The sequence below is a fragment of the Bufo gargarizans genome, chromosome 1, assembly GCF_014858855.1.
Source record: "Bufo gargarizans isolate SCDJY-AF-19 chromosome 1, ASM1485885v1, whole genome shotgun sequence".
Taxonomy (NCBI): domain Eukaryota; kingdom Metazoa; phylum Chordata; class Amphibia; order Anura; family Bufonidae; genus Bufo; species Bufo gargarizans.
Genome location: NC_058080.1, coordinates 99,570,352 through 99,595,432, shown reverse-complemented (window position 1 = coordinate 99,595,432; position 25,081 = coordinate 99,570,352). Strand labels below are relative to the sequence as shown.

The 25,081-nt window shown below is 42.3% G+C and overlaps 1 protein-coding gene and 1 long non-coding RNA gene across 5 annotated transcripts in view; one reads left to right on the top strand and one right to left on the bottom strand.

Annotated features, from left to right (window-relative positions):
* DDX60 (DExD/H-box helicase 60) overlaps positions 1-25,081 on the top strand; it is a 646,547-nt gene that overhangs the window by 449,996 nt on the left and 171,470 nt on the right. For all 4 annotated transcript variants that reach the window (XR_006390268.1, XM_044296988.1, XM_044296981.1 and 1 more), the window contains one exon: positions 720-849. Coding sequence is in view for 3 of the 4 variants with exons in the window: in XM_044296988.1 (XP_044152923.1) it covers positions 720-849 (130 nt within the window). In the remaining variant the exon portion in view is untranslated. The remainder of the gene's footprint in view (positions 1-719; positions 850-25,081) is intronic.
* The window catches only part of LOC122940366, a 107,068-nt gene that overhangs the window by 32,273 nt on the left and 49,714 nt on the right, over positions 1-25,081 (bottom strand). The window lies entirely within an intron of this gene.

Genomic DNA, 25,081 nt, shown 5'->3' with positions numbered 1-25,081 from the left:
AACCAAACACCAGCACTTCCACAACCAGAAGGAGCTATCAACCACATAGCATGATGGGTGAGACCAGACTAAATAGAGGAGTTGGAATGACCACTTAAGCTACACCTGAGACAAGAGGTGTGGTCATAACCAGCAACAACACAGAAACAAGTGAAACCAAAGAGGCTGTCAGATGACATCACGTGCCGCCAGTCTCTTAGATCTTCTGACACCTGTCAAGCGAGAGACCGCGACATTACTTGCATATATTAAAACTTCATTTTTCTCCCTCAATGCGGACATCTATGAACATGTGACCAACATAGATGTTTTCAGATGCCAAGCGCTCATGCAAGAGGTCAGCCAGTTTTATAGGTACAAATCTTATGACAGACGCCCTTTAACTCGGCCCCCAATTATGGTGCTCAGTGTTTTTTATGCACCTCACACTTATAATGTTTCCTCCAATATGTTTTAAGTATAAAGATGAGCTTGATTTACTCAGGATCCACCTTGCCATTTTAGAAATTCTCATAATGCCACCAAAGTTCAACATCATCAATATTTTTTATATCTATCCTGGATGGTTGTTATCTATATTGTATAGAAGCATGGTTACAGCTGAAGATTCCATATTATTTATTGACTGTTAGATCCCTAGCTGTTAATAATAAAAATTGTTTAAGTTGCTTGTGACTACTTAGCCATAGGCCATATACTTATTCCACTGTTATTAACAGATCACCAAGTAAAAATGAAGAACTGATGATCAAACAAGCCGAGTATGACAGTTTAATTAAAAAGATTGAAAAGTTTAAAGAAATACCATCTGATTGTACTTATGCTGATGTCAAAGCTGTGGATGAGAAGGTAAGACACCATATAGAGAAGCGTCATGTCTTCTTAACCTTAGTGGAAATTCAAAGATAAGGTGAATTTTCAGAATAACTGTGTACTCAAGTAATATATTTCTGACAACAATGTGCTTTTCAGCAGTTTACCTTATCAAGAAGACGATCTCCAGCAGGCCAATTAGTATTCCTAAAGAACAGACTTACAGTCAGGTCCATAAATATTGGGACATCAACACAATTCTGACATTTTTGGCTCTATACACCACCACAATGGATTTGAAATAAAACAAACAAGATGTGCTTTAACTGCAGACTGTCATCTTTAATTTGAGGGTATTTACATCCAAATCAGGTGAACGGTGTAGGAATTACAACAGTTTGCATATGTGCCTCCCACTTGTTAAGGGACCAAAAGTATTGGGACAATTGGCTTCTCAGCTGTTCCATGGCCAAGTGTGTGTTATTCCCTCATTATCCCAATTACAATGAGCAGATAAAAGGTCCAGAGTTCATTTCAAGTGTGCTATTTGCATTTGGAATCTGTTGCTGTCAACTCTCAAGATAAGATCCAAAGAGCTGTCACTATCAGTGAAGCAAGCCATCATTAGGCTGAAAAACATTAGGCTGGAACATTCTTAAAAAGAAGGAACGCAACGATGAGCTCAGCAACACCAAAAGACCTGGAAGACCACGGAAAACAACTGTGGTGGATGACCGAAGAATTCTTTCCCTGGTGAAGAAAACACCCTTCACAACAGTTGGCCAGATCAAGAACACTCTCCAGGAGGTAGGTGTATGTGTATGAGTATCAAAGTCAACACTCAAGAGAAGACTTCACCAGAGTGAATACAGAGGGTTCACCACAAGATGTAAACCATTAGTGAGCCTCAAAAACATGAAGGCCAGATTAGAGTTTGCCAAACGACATCTAAAAAAGCCTTCACAGTTCTGGAACAACATCCTATGGACAGATGAGACCAAGATCAACTTGTAACAGAGTGATGGGAAGAGAAGAGTATGGAGAAGGAAAGGAACTGCTCATGATCCTAAGCATACCACCTCATCAGTAAAGCATGGTGGTGGTAGTGTCATGGCGTGGGCATGTATGGCTGCCAATGGAACTTGTTCTCTTGTATTTATTGATGATGTGACTGCTGACAAAAGCAGCGGGATGAATTCTGAAGTGTTTCGGGCAATATTATCTGCTCATAGTCAGCCAAATGCTTCAGAACTCATTGGACGGTGCTTCACAGTGCAGATGGACAATAACCCAAAACATACTGCAAAAGCAACCAAAGAGTTTTTTAAGGGTAAGAAGTGGAATGTTATGCAATGGCCAAGTCAATCACCTGACCTGAGCATGCATTTCACTTGCTGAAGACAAAACTGAAGGGGAAATGCCCCAAGAACAAGCAGGAACTGAAGACAGTTGCAGTAGAGGCCTGGCAGAGCATCACCAGGGATGAAACCCAGCGTCTGGTGATGTCTATGCATTCCAGACTTCAGGCTGTAATTGACTGCAAAGGATTTGCAACCAAGTATTAACAAGTGAATGTTTGATTTATGATTATTATTATGTCCCATTACTTTTGGTCCCTTAACAAGTGGGAGGCACATATGTAAACTGTTGGATTTCCTACACCGTTCACCTGATTTGTATGTAAATACCCTCAAATTAAAGCTGACAGTCTGCAGTTAAAGCACATCTTGTTCGTTTCATTTCAAATCCATTGTGGTGGTGTATAGAGCCAAAAATGTTAGAATTGTGTAGATGTCCCAATATTTATGGGCAATAAAGTCGCAGCAATAAAACTACATGTATTATAGATGTTGCCAAATGTAGAGCATGCTACAGAGTGGATATATGTGAATCAGTCCTTATGTGCCTACTTTTTTTTTTTTAGCAACCCAGTGTTTCAGTCCCTCAGGTCTACTCCCAGTTTGTATCATTTTTGCATTACAAAAACTTTTTTGATTCCTTTTTATTAAATTTTTTGTGGGGTATGTGGCAAAAAAACCATGAAGTTTGGCATTACACACTTTTTGCCCATATGGGTTTCAATTGTGACACTGTATGATACGGTTACAGATGAGCAAAGTTTTGAAAAATTCAATTTGCCAATTCGCCATATTCCAACAAGAAATTTGAATTGTTCCGAATTAATTTGTCACTGATCACGATAAATCAGGTACCCGCAGGCCACTCTGCCTAATCATATTCATCCCACTTGGTGGCCCAATCTCAGTGTGAAGACTTGGAAGTTAAACTGCAGGGAGAGTGTATCACTTTGTGCATTACGCTGAAGTGCACCCACATTCATAGTTTCTGTAGGTACTGTGGCGTAAGTATTACAGACAGTTGTAATTTGTCAACGTCTGCATCACTATGCAATGCATCAAGATTTATAGCTAATCCCTTATGTTAGCTGTTGAGTAAGGCTACTTTTACACTAGCTTCTTTTGCTGATCCGTCATGGATCTGCAAAAACGCTTCCGTTAGAATAATACAACTGCATGCATCCATCATGAACGGATCCGGTGGTATTATGTCTTCTATAGCCATGACGGATCCGTCTTGAACACCATTGAAGGTCAATGGGGGACGGATCCGTTTTCTATTGTGCCAGATTGTGTCAAAGAAAATTGATCCGTCCCCATTTACTTACATTGTGTGCCAGGATGGATCCGTTTGGCTCAGTTTCGTCATGCGTACAGCAAAACGCTGCAGGCAGCGTTTTGGTGTCTGCCTCCAGAGCGGAATGGTGACTGAACAGAGGCAAACTGATGCATGCTGAGCGGATCCTTTTCTATTCAGAAGGCATTAGGGCAAAACTGATCAGTTTTGGACCGCTTGTGAGAGCCCATGACTAGAGATGTCCCAAACTATTCGCCAGCGAACAGTTCCCGGCGAAAATTGCTTGTTCGCGTTCGCCGTGGCGGGCAAACATATGCGATGTTCGGTCAACCCCCTATTCGTCATCATTGAGCAAACTTTGACCCTGTACCTCACAGTCAGCAGACACATTCCAGCCAATCAGCAGCAGACCCTCCCTCCCAGACACTCCCACCTCCTGGACAGCATCCATTTTAGATTCATTCGGAAGCTGCAGTCTTAGTGAGAGGAGGGACAATGTAGCTTCTGTTGATTTAATATGGAAATCAATAGCTAGGCCAGTGTATTCAGTGTCCACTCCAGTCCTGAAATACTCATCTGATCTCTGCTGTAAAGACAGCGTCCTGACAGCACCCCAAAAAGCACTTTTTAGGGCTAGTACATCAGTCTGCTTTTTTTTTCTTTTTCCTCTATAATCTAATTGCAGTTGCCTGCTAGTGTGTCAGGCTCACAGCGTATACTGTGCTCACTTGCCCAGTGCCACCACTCATATCTGGTGTCACAGTAGCTTGCATAAAAAAATTAATAATTTTTTTTTAATTGTAATATAATTGCAGTTAGTTGCCTGCAGGCGTGTGTGTCAGGCCTACAGCGTGTACTGTGCCAAATACTGCCTGTGAACGGTGCCACCAGTGCCACTCATATCTGGTGTCACAGTAGCTTGCATAAAAAAAACAACTTTTTTTAATTGTAATATAATTGCAGTTAGTTGCCTGCAAGCGTGTGTGTCACGCCTACAGCGTGTACTGTGCCAACTACTGCCTGTGAACGGTGCCACCAGTGCCACTCATATCTGGTGTCACAGTAGCTTGCATAAAAAAACAAAAACTTTTTTTAATTGTAATATAATTGCAGTTAGTTGCCTGCAAGCTTGAGTGTCAGGCCTACAGCGTGTACTGTGCCAACTACTGCCAGTGCACAGTACCACCAGTGCCACTCATATCTGGTGTCACAGTAGTTTCCATTTAAAAAAAAAAAAAAAAAAACAATTTTGACTGTAATATAATAGCAGTTAGTTGTCTGCAAGCGTGTGTGTGAGGCCTACAGCGTCTACTCTGCCAACTTCTGCCAGTGCCACTCATATCTGGTGTCACAGTAGCTTGCATTAAAAAAAGCTAAAACAATTTTGACTGTAATATAATAGCAGTTAGTTGCCTGCAAGCGTGTGTGTCAGGCCTACAGCGTGTACTGTGCCAACTACTGCCAGTGCACAATACCACCAGTGCCACTCATATCTGATGTCACAGTTGCTTGCATAAAAAAATAAAAAAACTTTTTGGACTGTAATGTAATTGCAGTTAGTTGCCTGCAAGTGTGTGTGTCAGGCCTACAGCGTGTACTGTGCCAACTACTGCCAGTGCATAGTGCCACCAGAGCCACTAATATCTGTTGTCACAGTAGCTTGCATAAAAAAAAGAAAAACTATTTTGACTGTAATATAATAGCAGTTAGTTGTCTGCAAGCGTGTGTGTTAGGCCTACAGCGTCTACTCTGCCAACTTCTGCCAGTGCCACTCATATCTGGTGTCACAGTAGCTTGCATTTAAAAAGAAAAACAACAATTTTGACATTAATATAATAGCAGTTAGTTGCCTGCAAGCGTGTGTGTCAGGCCTACAACGTGTACTGTGCCAACTACTGCCAGTGCACAGTACCACCAGTGCCACTCATATCTGGTGTCACAGTAGCTTGAATTTAAAAAAATATATAATTTTTGACTGTAATATAATAGCAGTTAGTTGTCTGCAAGCGTGTGTGTTAGGCCTACAGCGTCTACTCTGCCAACTTCTGCCAGTGCCACACATATCTGGTGTCACAGTAGCTTGCATTTAAAAAAAAAAAAAACAATTTTGACTGTAATAGAATAGCAGTTAGTTGTCTGCAAGCGTGTGTGTTTGGCCTACAGCGTCTACTCTGCCAACTTCTGCCAGTGCCACTCATATCTGGTATCACAGTAGCTTGCATTTAAAAAGAAAAACAACAATTTTGACTTCAATATAATAGCAGTTAGTTGCCTGCAAGCGTGTGTCAGGCCTACAGCGTGTACTGTGCCTACTACTGGCAGTGCACAGTGCCCCCAGTGCCACTCATATCTGGTGTCACAGTAGCTTGCATAAAAAAATAAAAATATTTTTGACTGTAATATAATTGCAGTTAGTTGCCTGCAAGTGTGTGTGTCAGGCCTACAGCGTGTACTGTGCCAACTACTGCCTGTGAACGGTGCCACCAGTGCCACTCATATCTGGTGTCACAGTAGCTTGCATAAAAAAAAACAACTTTTTTTAATTGTAATATAATTGCAGTTAGTTGCCTGCAAGCGTGTGTGTCACGCCTACAGCGTGTACTGTGCCAACTACTGCCAGTGCACAGTACCACCAGTGCCACTCATATCTGGTGTCACAATAGCTTGCATAAAAAAATATATATATATTTTGACTGTAATATGATAGCAGTTAGTTGTCTGCAAGCGTGTGTGTTAGTCCTACAGCGTCTACTCGGCCAACTTTTGCCAGTGCCACTCATATCTGGTGTCACAGTAGCTTGCATTTAAAAAGAAAATCAGCAATTTTGACTGTAATATAATAGCAGTTAGTTATCTGCAAGCGTGTGTGTTAGGCCTACAGCATCTACTCTGCCAACTTCTGCCAGTGCCACTCATATTTGGTGTCACAGTAGCTTGCATAAAAAAAACAAAAACTTTTTTGACTGTAATGTAATTGCAGTTAGTATCCTGCAAGTGTGTGTGTCAGGCCTACAGCGTGTACTGTGCCAACTACTGCCAGTGCATAGTGCCACCGGTGCCACTAATATCTGTTGTCACAGTAGCTTACATTAAAAAAAAAAATCTTTTTGACTGTAATATAATTGCAGTTAGTTGCCTACAAGCGTGTGTGTCAGGCCTACAGCGTGTACTGTGCCAACTACTGCCAGTGCACAGTACCACCAGTGCCCATCATATCTGGTGTCACAGTAGCTTGCATTTAAAGAGAAAAACAACAATTCTGACGGTAATATAATAGCAGTTCCTTGTCTGCAAGCGTGTGTGTTAGGCCTACAGCGTCTACTCTGCCAACTTCTGCCAGTGCCACTCATATCTGGTGTCACAGTAGCTTGCATTTAAAAAAATAAAAAAAATTGGACTGTAATATAATAGCAGTTAGTTGTCTGCAAGCGTGTGTGTTAGGCCTACAGCGCCTACTCTGCCATCTTCTGCTAGTGCCACTCATATTTGGTGTCACAGTAGCTTGCATTTAAAAAAAACAATAACAATTTTGACTGTAATATAATAGCAGTTAGATGTCTGCAAGCGTGTGTGTTAGGCCTACAGCGTCTACTCTGCCAACTTCTGCCAGTGCCACTCCTATCTGGTGTCACAGTAGCCTGCATTTAAAAAGAAAAACAACAATTTTGACTGTAATATAATAGCAGTTAGTTGCCTGCAAGCGTGTGTGTCAGGCCTACAGCATGTACTGTGCCAACTACTGCCAGTGCACAGTACCACCAATGCCACTCATATCTGGTGTCACAGTAGCTTGCATAAAAAATTTAAAAAAAAATTTGACTGTAATATAATTGCAGTTAGTTGCCTGCAAGCGTGTGTGTCAGGCCTACAGCGTGTACTGTGCCAACTACTGCCTGTGTCCAGTGCCACCAGTGCCACTCATATCTGGTGTCACAGTAGCTTGCATAAAAAAAACAACAACTTTTTTTACATTAATATAATTGCAGTTAGTTGCCTGCAAGCGTGTGTGTCAGGCCTACAGTGTGTACTGTGCCAACTACTGCCAGTGCACAGTACCACCAGTGCCCATCATATCAGGTGTCACAGCAGCTTGCATTTAAAAAGAAAAACAACAATTTTGACTGTAATATAATAGCAGTTAGTTGTCTGCAAGCATGTGTGTTAGGCCTACAGAGTGTACTCTGCCAACTTCTGCCAATGCCACTTATATCTGGTGTCACAGTAGCTTGCACTTAAAAATAAATAAATATTTTGACTGAAATATAATAGCACAGGCATGGCCAACCTGAGGCTCTCCAGCTGTTGTAAAACTACAACTCCCACCATGCCCTGCTGTAGGCAGATGGCTGTAGACAGTCTAAGCATGCTGGGAGTTGTAGTTTTGTAACAGCTGGAGAGCCTCAGGTTAGCCATCACTGTAATAGCAGTTAGTGGTCTGCAAGCGTGTGTGTTAGGCCTACAGCGTCTACTCTGCCAACTTAGACAGTGCCACTCATATCTGGTGTCACAGTAGCTAGCATTTAAAATAAACAAAACAATTTTGACTGTAATATAATAGCAGTTAGTTGTCTGCAAGCGTGTGTGTTTGGCCTACAGCGTCTACTCTGCCAACTTAGACAGTGCCACTCATATCTGGTGTCACAGTGTCTAGCATTTAAAATAAACAAAACAATTTTGACTGTAATAAAATAGCAGTTAGTTGTCTGCAAGCGTGTGTGTTTGGCCTACAGCGTCTACTCTGCCAACTTCTGCCAGTGCCACTCATATCTGGTGTCACAGTAGCTTGTATAAAAAAATACAAATATTTTTGACTGTAATATAATTGCAGTTAGTTGCCTGCAAGCGTGTGTGTCAGGCCTACAGCGTGTACTGTGCCAACTACTGCCTGTGAATGGTGCCACCAGTGCCACTCATATCTGGTGTCACAGTAGCTTGCATAAAAAAAAAAAAAAAAATTTTTTATTGTAATATAATTGCAGTTAGTTGCCTGCAAGCGTGTGTGTCACGCCTACAGCGTGTACTGTGCCAACTACTGCCAGTGCACAGTACCACCAGTGCCCATCATATCTGGTGTCACAGTAGCTTGCATTTAAAGAGAAAAACAACAATTCTGACTGTAATATAATAGCAGTTCCTTGTCTGCAAGCGTGTGTGTTAGGCCTACAGCGTCTACTCTGCCAACTTCTGGCAGTGCCACTCATATCTGGTGTCACAGTAGCTTGCATTTAAAATTTTTTATAAATTTTGAATGTAATATAATAGCAGTTAGTTGTCTGCAAGCGTGTGTGTTAGGCCTACAGCGCCTACTCTGCCATCTTCTGCTAGTGCCACTCATATTTGGTGTCACAGTAGCTTGCATTTAAAAAAAACAATAACAATTTTGACTGTAATATAATAGCAGTTAGATGTCTGCAAGCGTGTGTGTTAGGCCTACAGCGTCTATTCTGCCAACTTCTGCCAGTGCCACTCATATCTGGTGTCACAGTAGCTTGCATTTAAAAAAAACAACAACAATTTTGACTGCAATATGATAGCAGTTAGTTGCCTGCAAACGTGTGTGTCAGGCCTACAGCGTGTACTGTGCCAACTACTGCCAGTGCACAGTACCACCAGTGCCACTCATATCTGGTGTCACAGTAGCTTCCATTTAAAAAAAACAACAACAATTTTGAATGCAATATGATAGCAGTTAGTTGCCTGCAAACGTGTGTGTCAGGCCTACAGCGTGTACTGTGCCAACTACTGCCAGTGCACAGTACCACCAGTGCCACTCATATCTGGTGTCACAGTAGCTTCCATTTAAAAAAAAACTAAAAACCATTTTGACTGTAATATAATAGCAGTTAGTTGTCTGCAAGCGTGTGTGTTAGGCCTACCGCGTCTACTCAGCCAACTTCTGCCAGTGCCACTCATATCTGGTGTCACAGTAGCTTGCATTTAAAGAGAAAAACAACAATTTTGACTGTAATAGAATAGCAGTTAGTATTCTGCAAGCGTGTGTGTTAGGCCTACAGCGTCTACTCAGCCAACTTCTGCCAGTGCCACTCATATCTGGTGTCACAGTAGCTTGCATTTAAAAAAAACAACAACAATTTTGACTGCAATATGATAGCAGTTAGTTGCCTGCAAACGTGTGTGTCAGGCCTACAGCGTGTACTGTGCCAACTACTGCCAGTGCACAGTACCACCAGTGCCACTCATATCTGGTGTCACAGTAGCTTCCATTTAAAAAAAAAACTAAAAACAATTTTGACTGTAATATAATAACAGTTAGTTGTCTGCAAGCGTGTGTGTTAGGCCTACAGCGTCTACTCAGCCAACTTCTGCCAGTGCCACTCATATCTGGTGTCACAGTAGCTTGCATTTAAAAAAAACAAAAACAATTTTGACTGTAATATAATAGCAGTTAGTTGCCTACAAGCGTGTGTGTCAGGCCTACAGCGTGTACTGTGCCAACTACTGCCAGTGCACAGTACCACCAGTGCCACTCATATCTGGTGTCACAGTTGCTTGCATAAAAAATAAAAAAACATTTTGACTGTAATGTAATTGCAGTTACTTGCCTGCAAGTGTGTTTATCAGGCCTTCAGCGCGTACTGTGCCAACTACTGCCAGTGCATAGTGCCACCAGTGCCACTAATATCTGTTGTCACAGTAGCTTGCATTAAAAAAAAAACTTTTTTGACTGTAATATAATTGCAGTTAGTTGCCTGCAAGCGTGTGTGTCAGGCCTACAGCGTGTACTGTGCCAACTACTGCCAGTGCACAGTACCACCAGTGCCCATGATATCTGGTGTCACAGTGGCTTGCATTTAAAAAGAAAAACTGAAATTTTGACTGTAATATAATAGCAGTTAGTTGTCTGCAAGAGTGTGTGTTAGGCCTACAGCGCTTACTCTGCCAACTTCTGCCAGTGCCACTCATATCTGGTGTCACAGTAGCTTGCATTTAAAAGAAACAACAACAATTTTGACTGCAATATGATAGCAGTTAGTTGCCTGCAAGCGTGTGTGTCAGGCCTACAGCGTGTACTGTTCCAACTACTGCCAGTGCACAGTACCACCAGTGCCACTCATATCTGGTGTCACAGTAGCTTCCATTTAAAAAAAAAACTAAAAACAATTTTGACTGTAATAGAATAGCAGTTAGTATTCTGCAAGCGTGTGTGTTAGGCCTACAGCGTCTACTCAGCCAACTTCTGCCAGTGCCACTCATATCTGGTGTCACAGTAGCTTGCATTTAAAAAAAACAACAACAATTTTGACTGTAATATAATAGCAGTTAGTTATCTGCAAGCGTGTGTGTTAGGACTACAGCGTCTACTCTGCCAACTTCTGCCAGTACCACTAATATCTGGTGTCACAGTAGCTTGCATTTAAAAAGAAAAACAACAATTTTGACTTTAATATAATAGCAGTTAGTTGCCTGCAAGCGTGTGTGTCAGGCCTACAGCGTATACTGTGCCAACTACTGCCAGTGCACAGTACCACCAGTGCCACTCATATCTGGTGTCACAGTAGCTTGCATAAAAAAATAAAAATATTTTTGACTGTAATATAATTGCAGTTAGTTGCCTGCAAGCGTGTGTGTCAGGCCTACAGCGTGTACTGTGCCAACTACTGCCAGTGCACAGTACCACCAGTGCCCATGATATCTGGTGTCACAGTGGCTTGCATTTAAAAAGAAAAACTGAAATTTTGACTGTAATATAATAGCAGTTAGTTATCTGCAAGAGTGTGTGTTAGGCCTACAGCGCTTACTCTGCCAACTTCTGCCAGTGCCACTCATATCTGGTGTCACAGTAGCTTGCATTTAAAAGAAACAACAACAATTTTGACTGCAATATGATAGCAGTTAGTTGCCTGCAAGCGTGTGTGTCAGGCCTACAGCGTGTACTGTTCCAACTACTGCCAGTGCACAGTACCACCAGTGCCACTCATATCTGGTGTCACAGTAGCTTCCATTTAAAAAAAAACTAAAAACAATTTTGACTGTAATAGAATAGCAGTTAGTATTCTGCAAGCGTGTGTGTTAGGCCTACAGCGTCTACTCAGCCAACTTCTGCCAGTGCCACTCATATCTGGTGTCACAGTAGCTTGCATTTAAAAAAAACAACAACAATTTTGACTGTAATATAATAGCAGTTAGTTATCTGCAAGCGTGTGTGTTAGGACTACAGCGTCTACTCTGCCAACTTCTGCCAGTACCACTAATATCTGGTGTCACAATAGCTTGCATTTAAAAAGAAAAACAACAATTTTGACTTTAATATAATAGCAGTTAGTTGCCTGCAAGCGTGTGTGTCAGGCCTACAGCGTATACTGTGCCAACTACTGCCAGTGCACAGTACCACCAGTGCCACTCATATCTGGTGTCACAGTAGCTTGCATAAAAAAATAAAAATATTTTTGACTGTAATATAATTGCAGTTAGTTGCCTGCAAGCGTGTGTGTCAGGCCTACAGCGTGTACTGTGCCAACTACTGCCAGTGCACAGTACCACCAGTGCCACTCATATCTGGTGTCACAGTAGCTTGCATAAAAAAAAACAAAACTTTTTAGACTTTAATATAATTGCAGTTAGTTGCCTGCAAGCGTGTGTGTCAGGCCTACAGTGTGTACTCTGCCAACTACTGCCAGTGCACAGTACCACCAGTGCCCATCATATCAGGTGTCACAGCAGCTTGCATTTAAAAAGAAAAACAACAATTTTGACTGTAATATAATATTAGTTAGTTGTCTGCAAGCGTGTGTGTTAGGCCTACAGCGTCTACTCTGCCAACTTCTGCCAGTGCCACTTATATCTGGTGTCACAGTAGCTTGCATTTAAAAATAAATAAATATTTTGACTGTAATATAATAGCACAGGCATGGCCATCCTGAGGCTCTCCAGCTGTTGTAAAACTACAACTCCCACCATGCCCTGCTGTAGGCTGATGGCAGTAGTCAGTCTAAGCATGCTGGGAGTTGTAGTTTTGCAACAGCTGGAGAGCCTCAGGTTGGCCATCCCTGTAATAGCAGTTAGTTGTCTGCAAGCGTGTGTGTTAGGCCTACAGCGTCTACTCTGCCACCTTCTGCCAGTGCCACTCATATCTGGTGTCACAGTAGCTAGCATTTAAAATAAACAAAACAATTTTGACTGTAATATAATAGCAGTTAGTTGTCTGCAAGCGTGTGTGTTAGGCCTACAGCGTCTACTCTGCCAACTTCTGCCAGTGCCACTCATATCTGGTGTCACAGTAGCTAGCATTTAAAATAAACAAAACAATTTTGACTGTTAAATAATAGCAGTTAGTTGTCTGCAAGCGTGTGTGTTAGGCCTACAGCGTCTACTCTGCCAACTTCTGCCAGTGCCACTCATATCTGGTGTCACAGTAGCTTGCATTTAAAATAAACAAAACAATTTTGACTGTAATATAATAGCAGTTAGATGTCTGCAAGCGTGTGTGTCAGGCCTACAGCGTGTACTGTGCCAACTACTGCCAGTGCACAGTACCATCAGTGCCACTCATATCTGGTGTCACAGTAGCTTGCATAAAAAAATAAAAATATTTTTGACTGTAATATAATTGCAGTTAGTTGCCTGCAAGCGTGTGTGTCAGGCCTACAGCGTGTACTGTGCCAACTACTGCCAGTGCACAGTACCATCAGTGCCACTCATATCTGGTGTCACAGTAGCTTGCATAAAAAAATAAAAATATTTTTGACTGTAATATAATTGCAGTTAGTTGCCTGCAAGCGTGTGTGTCAGGCCTACAGCATGTACTGTGCCAACTACTGCCTGTGAACGGTGCCACCAGTGCCACTCATATCTGGTGTCACAGTAGCTTGCATTAAAAAAAAAAAAAACTTTTTTTAATTGTAATATAATTGCAGTTAGTTGCCTGCAAGCGTATGTGTCAGGCCTACAGCGTGTACTGTGCCAATTACTGCCAGTGCACAGTACCATCAGTGCCACTCATATCTGGTGTCACAGTAGCTTGCATAAAAAAATAAAAATATTTTTGACTGTAATATAATTGCAGTTAGTTGCCTGCAAGCGTGTGTGTCAGGCCTACAGCATGTACTGTGCCAACTACTGCCTGTGAACGGTGCCACCAGTGCCACTCATATCTGGTGTCACAGTAGCTTGCATTAAAAAAAAACAAAAACTTTTTTTAATTGTAATATAATTGCAGTTAGTTGCCTGCAAGCGTATGTGTCACGCCTACAGCGTGTACTGTGCCAACTACTGCCAGTGCACAGTGCCACCAGTGCCACTCATATCTGGTGTCACAGTAGCTTGCATAAAAAAATAAAAATATTTTTGACTGTAATATAATTGCAGTTAGTTGCCTGCAAGCGTGTGTGTCAGGCCTACAGCATGTACTGTGCCAACTACTGCCTGTGAACGGTGCCACCAGTGCCACTCATATCTGGTGTCACAGTAGCTTGCATTAAAAAAATAACAAAAACTTTTTTTAATTGTAATATAATTGCAGTTAGTTGCCTGCAAGCGTATGTGTCACGCCTACAGCGTGTACTGTGCCAACTACTGCCAGTGCACAGTGCAACCAGTGCCACTCATATCTGGTGTCACAGTAGCTTGCATAAAAAAAATAAAAATTAGGGACTTTAATATAACTGCAGTTAGTTGCCTGCAAGCGTGTGTGTCAGGCCTACAGTGTGTCCTGTGCCAACTACTGCCAGTGCACAGTACCACCAGTGCCCATCATATCAGGTGTCACAGCAGCTTGCATTTAAAAAGAAAAACAACAATTTTGACTGTAATATAATAGCAGTTAGTTGTCTGCAAGCGTGTGTGTTAGGCCTACAGCGTCTACTCTGCCAGCTTCTGCCAGTGCCACTTATATCTGGTGTCACAGTAGCTTGCATTTAAAAATAAAACAATATTTTGACTGTAATATAATAGCACAAGCATGGCCATCCTGAGGCTCTCCAGCTGTTGTAAAACTACAACTCCCACCATGCCCTGCTGTAGGCTGATGGCTGTAGTCAGTCTAAGCATGCTGGGAGTTGTAGTTTTGCAACAGCTGGAGAGCCTCAGGTTGGCCATCCCTGTAATAGCAGTTAGTTGTCTGCAAGCGTGTGTGTTAGGCCTACAGCGTCTACTCTGCCAACTTCTGCCAGTGCCACTCATATCTGGTGTCACAGTAGCTTGCATTTAAAAAAAACAACAACAATTTTGACTGCAATATGATAGCAGTTAGTTGCCTGCAAGTGTGTGTGTCAGGTTTACAGCGTGTACTGTGCCAACTACTGCCAGTGCACAGTACCACCAGTGCTACTCATATCTGGTGTCACAGTAGCTTCCATTTAAAAAAAAAACTAAAAACAATTTTGACTGTAATATAATAGCAGTTAGTTGTCTGCAAGCGTGTGTGTTAGGCCTACCGCGTCTACTCAGCCAACTTCTGCCAGTGCCACTCATATATGGTGTCACAGTAGCTTGCATTTAAAAAAACAAAAACAATTTTGACTGTAATATAATAGCAGTTAGTTGCCTACAAGCGTGTGTGTCAGGCCTACAGCGCGTACTGTGCCAACTACTGCCAGTGCACAGTACCACCAGTGCCACTCATATCTGGTGTCACAGTAGCTTGCATAAAAAAATAAAAAAACATTTTGACTGTAATGTAATTGCAGTTACTTGCCTGCAAGTGTGTTTGTCAGGCCTACAGCGTGTACTGTGCCAACTACTGCCAGTGCACAGTACCACCAGTGCCCATCATATCTGGTGTCACAGTGGCTTGAATTTAAAAAGAAAAACAAAAATTTTGACTGTAATATAATAGCAGTTAGTTGTCTGCAAGCGTGTGTGTTAGGCCTACCCCGTCTACTCTGCCAACTTTTGCCAGTGCCACTCATATCTGGTGTCACAGTAGCCTGCATTTAAAAAGAAAAACAACAATTTTGACTGTATTATAATAGCAGTTAGTTATCTGCAAGCGTGTGTGTTAGGACTACAGCGTTTACTCTGCCAACTTCTGCCAGTGCCACTCATATCTGGTGTCACAGTAGCTTGCATTTAAAAAGAAAAACAACGATTTTGACTTTAATATAATAGCAGTTAGTTGCCTGCAAGCATGTGTGTCAGGCCTACAGCGTGTAGTTTGCCAACTACTGCCAGTGCACAGTACCACCAGTGCCACTCATATCTGGTGTCACAGTAGCTTGCATAAAAAAATAAAAATATTTTTCACTGTAATATAATTGCAGTTAGTTGCCTGCAAGCGTGTGTGTCAGGCCTACAGCGTGTACTGTGCCAACTACTGCCAGTGCACAGTGCCACCAGTGCCACTCATATCAGGTGTCACAGCAGCTTGCATTTAAAAAGAAAAACAACAATTTTGACTGTAATATAATAGCAGTTAGTTGTCTGCAAGCGTGTGTGTTAGGCCTACCCCGTCTACTCTGCCAACATTTGCCAGTGCCACTCATATCTGGTGTCACAGTAGCCTGCATTTAAAAAGAAAAACAACAATTTTGACTGTATTATACAACTCCCACCATGCCCTGCTGTAGGCTGATGGCTGTAGTCAGTCTAAGCATGCTGGGAGTTGTAGTTTTGCAACAGCTGGAGAGCCTCAGGTTGGCCATCCCTGTAATAGCAGTTAGTTGTCTGCAAGCGTGTGTGTTAGGCCTACAGCGTCTACTCTGCCAACTTCTGCCAGTGTCACTCATATCTGGTGTCACAGTAGCTTGCATTTAAAAAAAACAACAACAATTTTGACTGCAATATGATAGCAGTTAGTTGCCTGCAAGCGTGTGTGTCAGGTTTACAGCGTGTACTGTGCCAACTACTGCCAGTGCACAGTACCACCAGTGCTACTCATATCTGGTGTCACAGTAGCTTCCATTTAAAAAAAAAACTAAAAACAATTTTGACTGTAATATAATAGCAGTTAGTTGTCTGCAAGCGTGTGTGTTAGGCCTACCGCGTCTACTCAGCCAACTTCTGCCAGTGCCACTCATATCTGGTGTCACAGTAGCTTGCATTTAAAGAGAAAAACAACAATTTTGACTGTAATAGAATAGCAGTTAGTTATCTGCAAGCGTGTGTGTTAGGCCTACAGCGTCTACTCAGCCAACTTCTGCCAGTGCCACTCATATCTGGTGTCACAGTAGCTTGCATTTAAAAAAACAAAAACAATTTTGACTGTAATATAATAGCAGTTAGTTGCCTACAAGCGTGTGTGTCAGGCCTACAGCGTGTACTGTGCCAACTACTGCCAGTGCACAGTACCACCAGTGCCACTCATATCTGGTGTCACAGTAGCTTGCATAACAAAATAAAAAAACATTTTGACTGTAATGTAATTGCAGTTACTTGCCTGCAAGTGTGTTTGTCAGGCCTACAGCGTGTACTGTGCCAACTACTGCCAGTGCACAGTACCACCAGTGCCCATGATATCTGGTGTCACAGTGGCTTGCATTTAAAAAGAAAAACTGAAATTTTGACTGTAATATAATAGCAGTTAGTTGTCTGCAAGCGTGTGTGTTAGGCCTACAGCGCTTACTCTGCCAACTTCTGCCAGTGCCACTCAGATCTGGTGTCACAGTAGCTTGCATTTAAAAGAAACAACAACAATTTTGACTGCAATATGATAGCAGTTAGTTGCCTGCAAGCGTGTGTGTCAGGCCTACAGCGTGTACTGTTCCAACTACTGCCAGTGCACAGTACCACCAGTGCCACTCATATCTGGTGTCACAGTAGCTTCCATTTAAAAAAAAAACTAAAAACAATTTTGACTGTAATATAATAGCAGTTAGTTTTCTGCAAGCGTGTGTGTTAGGCCTACCGCGTCTACTCTGCCAACTTCTGCCAGTGCCACACATATCTGGTGTTACAGTAGCTTGCATTTAAAAAAAACAACAACAATTTTGACTGCAATATGATAGCAGTTAGTTCCCTGCAAGCGTGTGTGTCAGGCCTACAGCGTGTACAGTGCCAACTATTGCCAGTGCACAGTACCACCAATGCCACTCATATCTGGTGTCACAGTAGCTTGCATAAAAAAAATAACATTTTGACTGTAATGTAATTGCAGTTAGTTGCCTGCAAGTGTGTTTGTCAGGCCTACAGCGTGTACTGTGCCAACTACTGGCAGTGCAGAGTACCACCAGTGCCCATCATATCTGGTGTCACAGTGGCTTGAATTTAAAAAGAAAAACAAAAATTTTGACTGTAATATAATAGCAGTTAGTTGTCTGCAAGCGTGTGTGTTAGGCCTACCCCGTCTACTCTGCCAACTTTTGCCAGTGCCACTCATATCTGGTGTCACAGTAGCCTGCATTTAAAAAGAAAAACAACAATTTTGACTGTATTATAATAGCAGTTAGTTATCTGCAAGCGTGTGTGTTAGGACTACAGCGTTTACTCTGCCAACTTCTGCCAGTGCCACTCATATCTGGTGTCACAGTAGCTTGCATTTAAAAAGAAAAACAACAATTTTGACTTTAATATAATAGCAGTTAGTTGCCTGCAAGCATGTGTGTCAGGCCTACAGCGTGTAGTTTGCCAACTACTGCCAGTGCACAGTACCACCAGTGCCACTCATATCTGGTGTCACAGTAGCTTGCATAAAAAAATTAAAATATTTTTCACTGTAATATAATTGCAGTTAGTTGCCTGCAAGCGTGTGTGTCAGGCCTACAGCGTGTACTGTGCCAACTACTGCCAGTGCACAGTGCCACCAGTGCCACTCATATCAGGTGTCACAGCAGCTTGCATTTAAAAAGAAAAACAACAATTTTGACTGTAATATAATAGCAGTTAGTTGTCTGCAAGCGTGTGTGTTAGGCCTACCCCGTCTACTCTGCCAACATTTGCCAGTGTCACTCATATCTGGTGTCACAGTAGCCTGCATTTAAAAAGAAAAACAACAATTTTGACTGTATTATACAACTCCCACCATGCCCTGCTGTAGGCTGATGGCTGTAGTCAGTCTAAGCATGCTGGGAGTTGTAGTTTTGCAACAGCTGGAGAGCCTCAGGTTGGCCATCCCTGTAATAGCAGTTAGTTGTCTGCAAGCGTGTGTGTTAGGCCTACAGCGTCTACTCTGCCAACTTCTGCCAGTGCCACTCATATCTGGTGTCACAGTAGCTTGCATTTAAAAAAAACAACAACAATTTTGACTGCAATATGATAGCAGTTAGTTGCCTGCAAGCGTGTGTGTCAGGTTTACAGCGTGTACTGTGCCAACTACTGCCAGTGCACAGTACCACCAGTGCCACTCATATCTGGTGTCACAGTAGCTTGCATAAAAAAATAAAAAAACATTTTGACTGTAACTGTAGTGTCACAGTAGCTTCCATTTAAAAAAAAAACTAAAAACAATTTTGACTGTAATATAATAGCAGTTAGTTGTCTGCAAGCGTGTGTGTTAGGCCTACCGCGTCTACTCAGCCAACTTCTGCCAGTGCCACTCATATCTGGTGTCACAGTAGCTTGCATTTAAAGAGAAAAACAACAATTTTGACTGTAATAGAATAGCAGTTAGTTATCTGCAAGCGTGTGTGTTAGGCCTACAGCGTCTACTCAGCCAACCTCTGCCAGTGCCACTCATATCTGGTGTCACAGTAGCTTGCATTTAAAAAAACAAAAACAATTTTGACTGTAATATAATAGCAGTTAGTTGCCTACAAGCGTGTGTGTCAGGCCTACAGCGTGTACTGTGCCAACTACTGCCAGTGCACAGTACCACCAGTGCCACTCATATCTGGTGTCACAGTAGCTTGCATAAAAAAATAAAAATATTTTTGACTGTAATATAATTGCAGTTAGTTGCCTGCAAGCGTGTGTGTCAGGCCTACAGTGTGTACTGTGCCAACTACTGCCTGTGAACGGTGCCACCAGTGCCACTCATATCTGGTGTCACAGTAGCTTGCATAAAAAAAAAAAACTTTTTTTAATTGTAATATAATTGCAGTTAGTTGCCTGCAAGCGTGTGTGTCACGCCTACAGCGTGTACTGTGCCAACTACTGCCAGTGCACAGTACCTCCAGTGCCCATCATATCTGCTGTCACAGTAGCTTTCATTTAAAAAGAAAAACAACAATTTGGACTGTAATATAATAGCAGTTAGTTGTCTGCAAGCGTGTTTGTTAGGCCTACAGCGTCTACTCTGCCAACTTCTGCCAGTGCCACTCATATCTGGTGTCACAGTAGCTTGCATTTAAAAAGAAAAACAGCAATTTTGACTGTAATATAATAGCAATTCGTTGTCTGCAAGCGTGTGTGTTAGGCCTACAGCGTCTACTCTGCCAACTTCTGCCAGTGCCACTCCTATCTGGTGTCACAGTAGCTTGCATTTAAAAAGAAAAACTACAATTTTGACTGTAATATAATGGCAGTTAGTTGCCTGCAAGCGTGTGTGTCAGGCCTACAGCGTCTACTCTGCCAACTTCTGCCAGTGCCACTTATATCTGGTGTCACAGTAGCTTGCATTTAAAAATAAATAAATATTTTGACTGTAATATAATAGCACAGGCATGGCCAACCTGAGGCTCTCCAGCTGTTGTAAAACTACAACTCCCACCATGCCCTGCTGTAGGCTGATGGCTGTAGACAGTCTAAGCATGCTGGGAGTTGTAGTTTTGCAACAGCTGGAGAGCCTCAGGTTGGCCATCCCTGTAATAGCAGTTAGTTGTCTGCAAGCGTGTGTGTTAGGCCTACAGCGTCTACTCTGCCAACTTCTGCCAGTGCCACTTATATCTGGTGTCACAGTAGCTTGCATTTAAAATAAACAAAACAATTTTTACTGTAATATAATAGCAGTTAGTTGTCTGCAAGCGTGTGTGTTAGGCCTACAGCGTTTACTCTGCCAACTTCTACCAGTTTCACTCATATCTGGTGTCACAGTAGCTTGCATTTAAAAAGAAAAACAACAATTTTAACTTTAATATTATAGCAGTTAGTTGCCTGCAAGCATGTGTGTCAGGCCTACAGCGTGTACTGTGCCAACTACTGCCAGTGCACAGTACCATCAGTGCCACTCATATCTGGTGTCACAGTAGCTTGCATAAAAAAATAAAAATATTTTTGACTGTAATATAATTGCAGTTAGTTGCCTGCAAGCGTGTGTGTCAGACCTACAGCATGTACTGTGCCAACTACTGCCAGTGCACAGTACCTCCAGTGCCCATCATATCTGCTGTCACACTAGCTTTCATTTAAAAAGAAAAACAAAAATTTTGACTGTAATATAATAGCAGTTAGTTGTCTGCAAGCGTGTGTGTTAGGCCTACAGCGTCTACTCTGCCAACTTCTGCCAGTGCCACTCCTATCTGGTGTCACAGTAGCTTGCATTTAAAAAGAAAAACTACAATTTTGACTGTAATATAATGGCAGTTAGTTGCCTGCAAGCGTGTGTGTCAGGCCTACAGCGTGTACTGTGCCAACTACTGCCAGTGCACAGTACCACCAGTGCCACTCATATCTGGTGTCACAGTAGCTTGCATTAAAAAAATAAATATATTTTGACTGTAATATAATAGCAGTTAGTTGTCTGCAAGCGTGTGTTTTAGTCCTACAGCGTCTACTCTGCCAACTTCTGCCAGTGCCACTCATATCTGGTGTCACAGTAGCTTGCATTTAAAAAGAAAAACAACAATTTTGACTGTAATATAATAGCAGTTAGTTGTCTGCAAGCGTGTGTGTTAGGCCTACAGCGTCTACTCTGCCAACTTCTGCCAGTGCCACTTATATCTGGTGTCACAGTAGCTTGCATTTAAAAATAAATAAATATTTTGACTGTAATATAATAGCACAGGCATGGCCAACCTGAGGCTTTCCAGCTTTTGTAAAACTACAACTCCCACCATGCCCTGCTGTAGGCTGATGGCTGTAGACAATCTAAGCATGCTGGGAGTTTTAGTTTTGCAACAGCTGGAGAGCCTCAGGTTGGCCATCCCTGTAATAGCAGTTAGTTGTCTGCAAGCGTGTGTGTTAGGCCTACAGCGCTTACTCTGCCAACTTCTGCCAGTGCCACTCATATCTGGTGTCACAGTAGCTAGCATTTAAAATAAACAACAATTTTGACTGTAATATAATAGCAGTTAGTTGTCTGCAACCGTGTGTGTTAGGCCTACAGCGTCTACTCTGACAACTTCTGCCAGTGCCACTCATATCTGGTGTCACAGCAGCTTGCATTTAAAAAAACTAATAATAATTTTTCCGTTAGTTGCCTGCAAACGTGTGTGTCAGGCCTACAGCGTGTACTGTGCCAACTACTGCCAGTGCACAGTACCACCAGTGCCACTCATATCTGGTGTCACAGTAGCTTGCATTTAAAAAAATAAATATTTTTTGACTGTAATATAATAGCAGTTAGTTGTCTGCAAGTGTGTGTGTTAGGCCTACAGCGTCTACTCTGCCAACTTCTGCCAGTGCCACTCATATCTGGTGTCACAGTAGCTTGCATTTAAAAAGAAAAACAAAAATTTTGACTTTAATATAATAGCAGTTAGTTGCCTGCAAGCGTTTGTGTCAGGCCTACAGCGTGTACTGTGCCAACTACTGCCAGTGCACAGTACCACCAGTGCCACTCATATCTGGTGTCACAGTAGCTTGCATAAAAAAAAATATATATTTTGACTGTAATATAATAGCAGTTAGTTGTCTGCAAGCGTGTGTGTTAGGTCTACAGCGTCTACTCTGCCAACTTCTGCCAGTGCCACTCATATCTGGTGTCACAGTAGCTTGCATTTAAAAAGAAAAACAACAATTTTGACTGTAATATAATAACAATTAGTTGTCTGCAAGCGTGTGTGTTAGGCCTACAGCTTCTACTCTGCCAACTTCTGCCAATGCCACTCATATCTGGCATCACAGTAGCTTGCATTAAAAAAAAAAAAATAAACAATTTTGACTGTAATATAATAGCAGTTAGTTGCCTGCAAGCATGTGTGTCAGGCCTACAGTGTGTACTGTGCCAACTACTGCCAGTGCACAGTACCACCAGTGCCACTCATATCTGGTGTCACATTAGCTTGCATTTAAAAAACAAATATAAATAATTTTGACTGTAATATAATTGGACTGTTTGCGGTGTGTTAAACGGGGTATTTGGTCTGTCAGAGTTTGGTCTGTCACTGTAAAGCGGGCGTAACCCTTGCACTACCTGATTGATACAATATCATACCTGATCGTATACACACACTGGATGTTTTAAAGCACGTTATTTTAAACAATTTAGGAATTTTAGGTGATTTATGCCCTTTATAGTTTAAAACCCGACTCTGCGTCACCTACGTAATTTTCCATGGGAGTTTTGCCATGGATCCCCCTCCGGCATGCCACAGTCCAGGTGTTAGTCCCCTTGAAACAACTTTTCCATCACTATTGTGGCCAGAAAGAGTCCCTGTGGGTTTTAAAATTCACCTGCCTATTGAAGTCTATGGCAGTTTATCTGGTTCGCCCGTTCGCGAATATTTGCAAAAATTTGCGTTTCGCCGTTCGCGAACAGAAAATTTTATGTTCGCGACATCTCTACCTATGATGGATCTCACAAATGGAAAGCCAAAACGCTAGTGTGAAAGTAGCCTTACTGTGCATCAGTATTACAGATGAATGTTATCATCAGGTCTAATTTATTGCCATGGACTTAACTGTGCAGTGCGCCAAGATTCAAGGTCATCAGCAGCAGTGGCAGTAACAGTGTGCACAAAGATTCATAGCAATCACTTCTGTTAAACAAAAATAAAAGCATAAAGCACCCTTCTGAATAAGTGGAGTTTAAAGAACCAAAGTTTAAGACAAGGAGCAAGAAACTAAAGTTTGATAGATGTTTCTTGTGTGTTGGCTTGATTCTAGCAAGTTCTCCAACTACAGCAAACAGAGTCTAAATCTACGGATGTAGCAGGGTTAACACACATGCTTTATGAGACATGTTATCTAAACTAAATGCAACTAAATGCATTAAGCAATTGCTTTTCAATGGCTTTTGTTTCAAGATAACGCGATGAGTTAAGAAATTTGAGTTAAGAGTGTGTGTTACCCCTGCTACATCTGTATGTAGAAAAACAGGGTTATATAAATGCTCACCCATCTATTGTCATGTAAGGTGCTCAAGAACTGGCTGGCTCACCCAGTCAGAAGAGGGGTATAAGTAAGAGTATAAAAATAGAAAATATAAACATAGGAAATATAAAAAGTAGGAATGTTAATATGTTCCAGAAGGTTATTGAAATCCAATGGCAGGCAGTGTGTATAGTATTGCTCCTGTGGCGTCCCACAGGAGAGTATTACACTGCCTGCTGTTACCTTATTGGCGTCTTCATTCACGGCAGGATAAGAAACCAAATGCCCGTCTGTCCAAGAAACTGAGAGGACAACACTTTAGGAAGCGCTTCCATCTATTATCAGCCTTCAAATCCATCATAACCTCCCCGGCAGAGTAAAGAAGGGTTACTACTAGGGATGAGCGAACTCGAACTGTATAGTTCGGGTTCGTACCGAATTTTGGGGTGTCCGTGACACGGACCCGAACCCGGACATTTTCGTAAAAGTCCGGGTTCGGGTTCGGTGTTCGTCGCTTTCTTGGCGCTTTTGTGACGCTTTCTTGGCGCTTTTTGAAAGGCTGAAAAGCAGCCAATCAACAAGCGTCATACTACTTGCCCCAAGAGGCCGTCACAGCCATGCCTACTATTGGCATGGCTGTGATTGGCCAGAGCACCATGTGACCCAGCCTCTATTTAAGCTGGAGTCACATAGCGCCGCCCGTCACTCTGCTCTGATTAGCGTAGGGAGAGGTTGCGGATGCGACAGTAGGGCGAGATTAGGCAGATTAACTCCTCCAAAGGACTTCACTTGATTAATCGATCGATCTGCAGCTGTGCATCATTGAGCTGCTGAAATTCAAATGCTCACTCACTGTTTTTAGGCTGCCCAGACCGTTTGTCAGTCACTTTTTTCTGGGGTGATCGGCGGCCATTTTGTGTCTTGTGCGGTGCTGCGACCAAGTGCATCCAAGCTGCGACCAAGTGCATTTAACCCTCAATGGTGTGGTTGTTTTTTGGCTAAAGCCTACATCAGGGTGAAGCTGTCACACCAAGTGCATTTAACCAGCAATAGTCTGTTCATTTTTTTGGCCATATACTAAATCAGGGGCAAGCTGCGCCTGTCACCAAGTGCATTTAACCCTCAATGGTGTGGTTGTTTTTTGGCTAAAGCCTACATCAGGGTGAAGCTGTCACACCAAGTGCATTTAACCAGCAATAGTCTGTTCATTTTTTGGCCATATACTACATCAGGGGCAAGCTGCGCCCGTCACCAAGTGCATTTAACCCTCAGTAGTGTGGTGCGTCAAGCTGTGACACCAAGTGCATTTAACCAGCAATAGTCTGTTCATTTTTTGGCCATATACTAAATCAGGGGCAAGCTGCGCCCGTCACCAAGTGCATTTAACCAGCAATAGTGTGGTTATTTTTTGGCCATATCCCAGTCTAATTCTGTCACTAGATCCATACCGGTCACCCAGCGCCTAAATACTAGGCCTCAAATTTATATCCCGCTAAATCTCTCGTTACCGCTGTCCTGTTGTGGCTGGGAAAGTTATTTAGTGTCCGTCAAAGCACATTTTTTGTTCTGGGTTGAAGTACAATTCCCAATT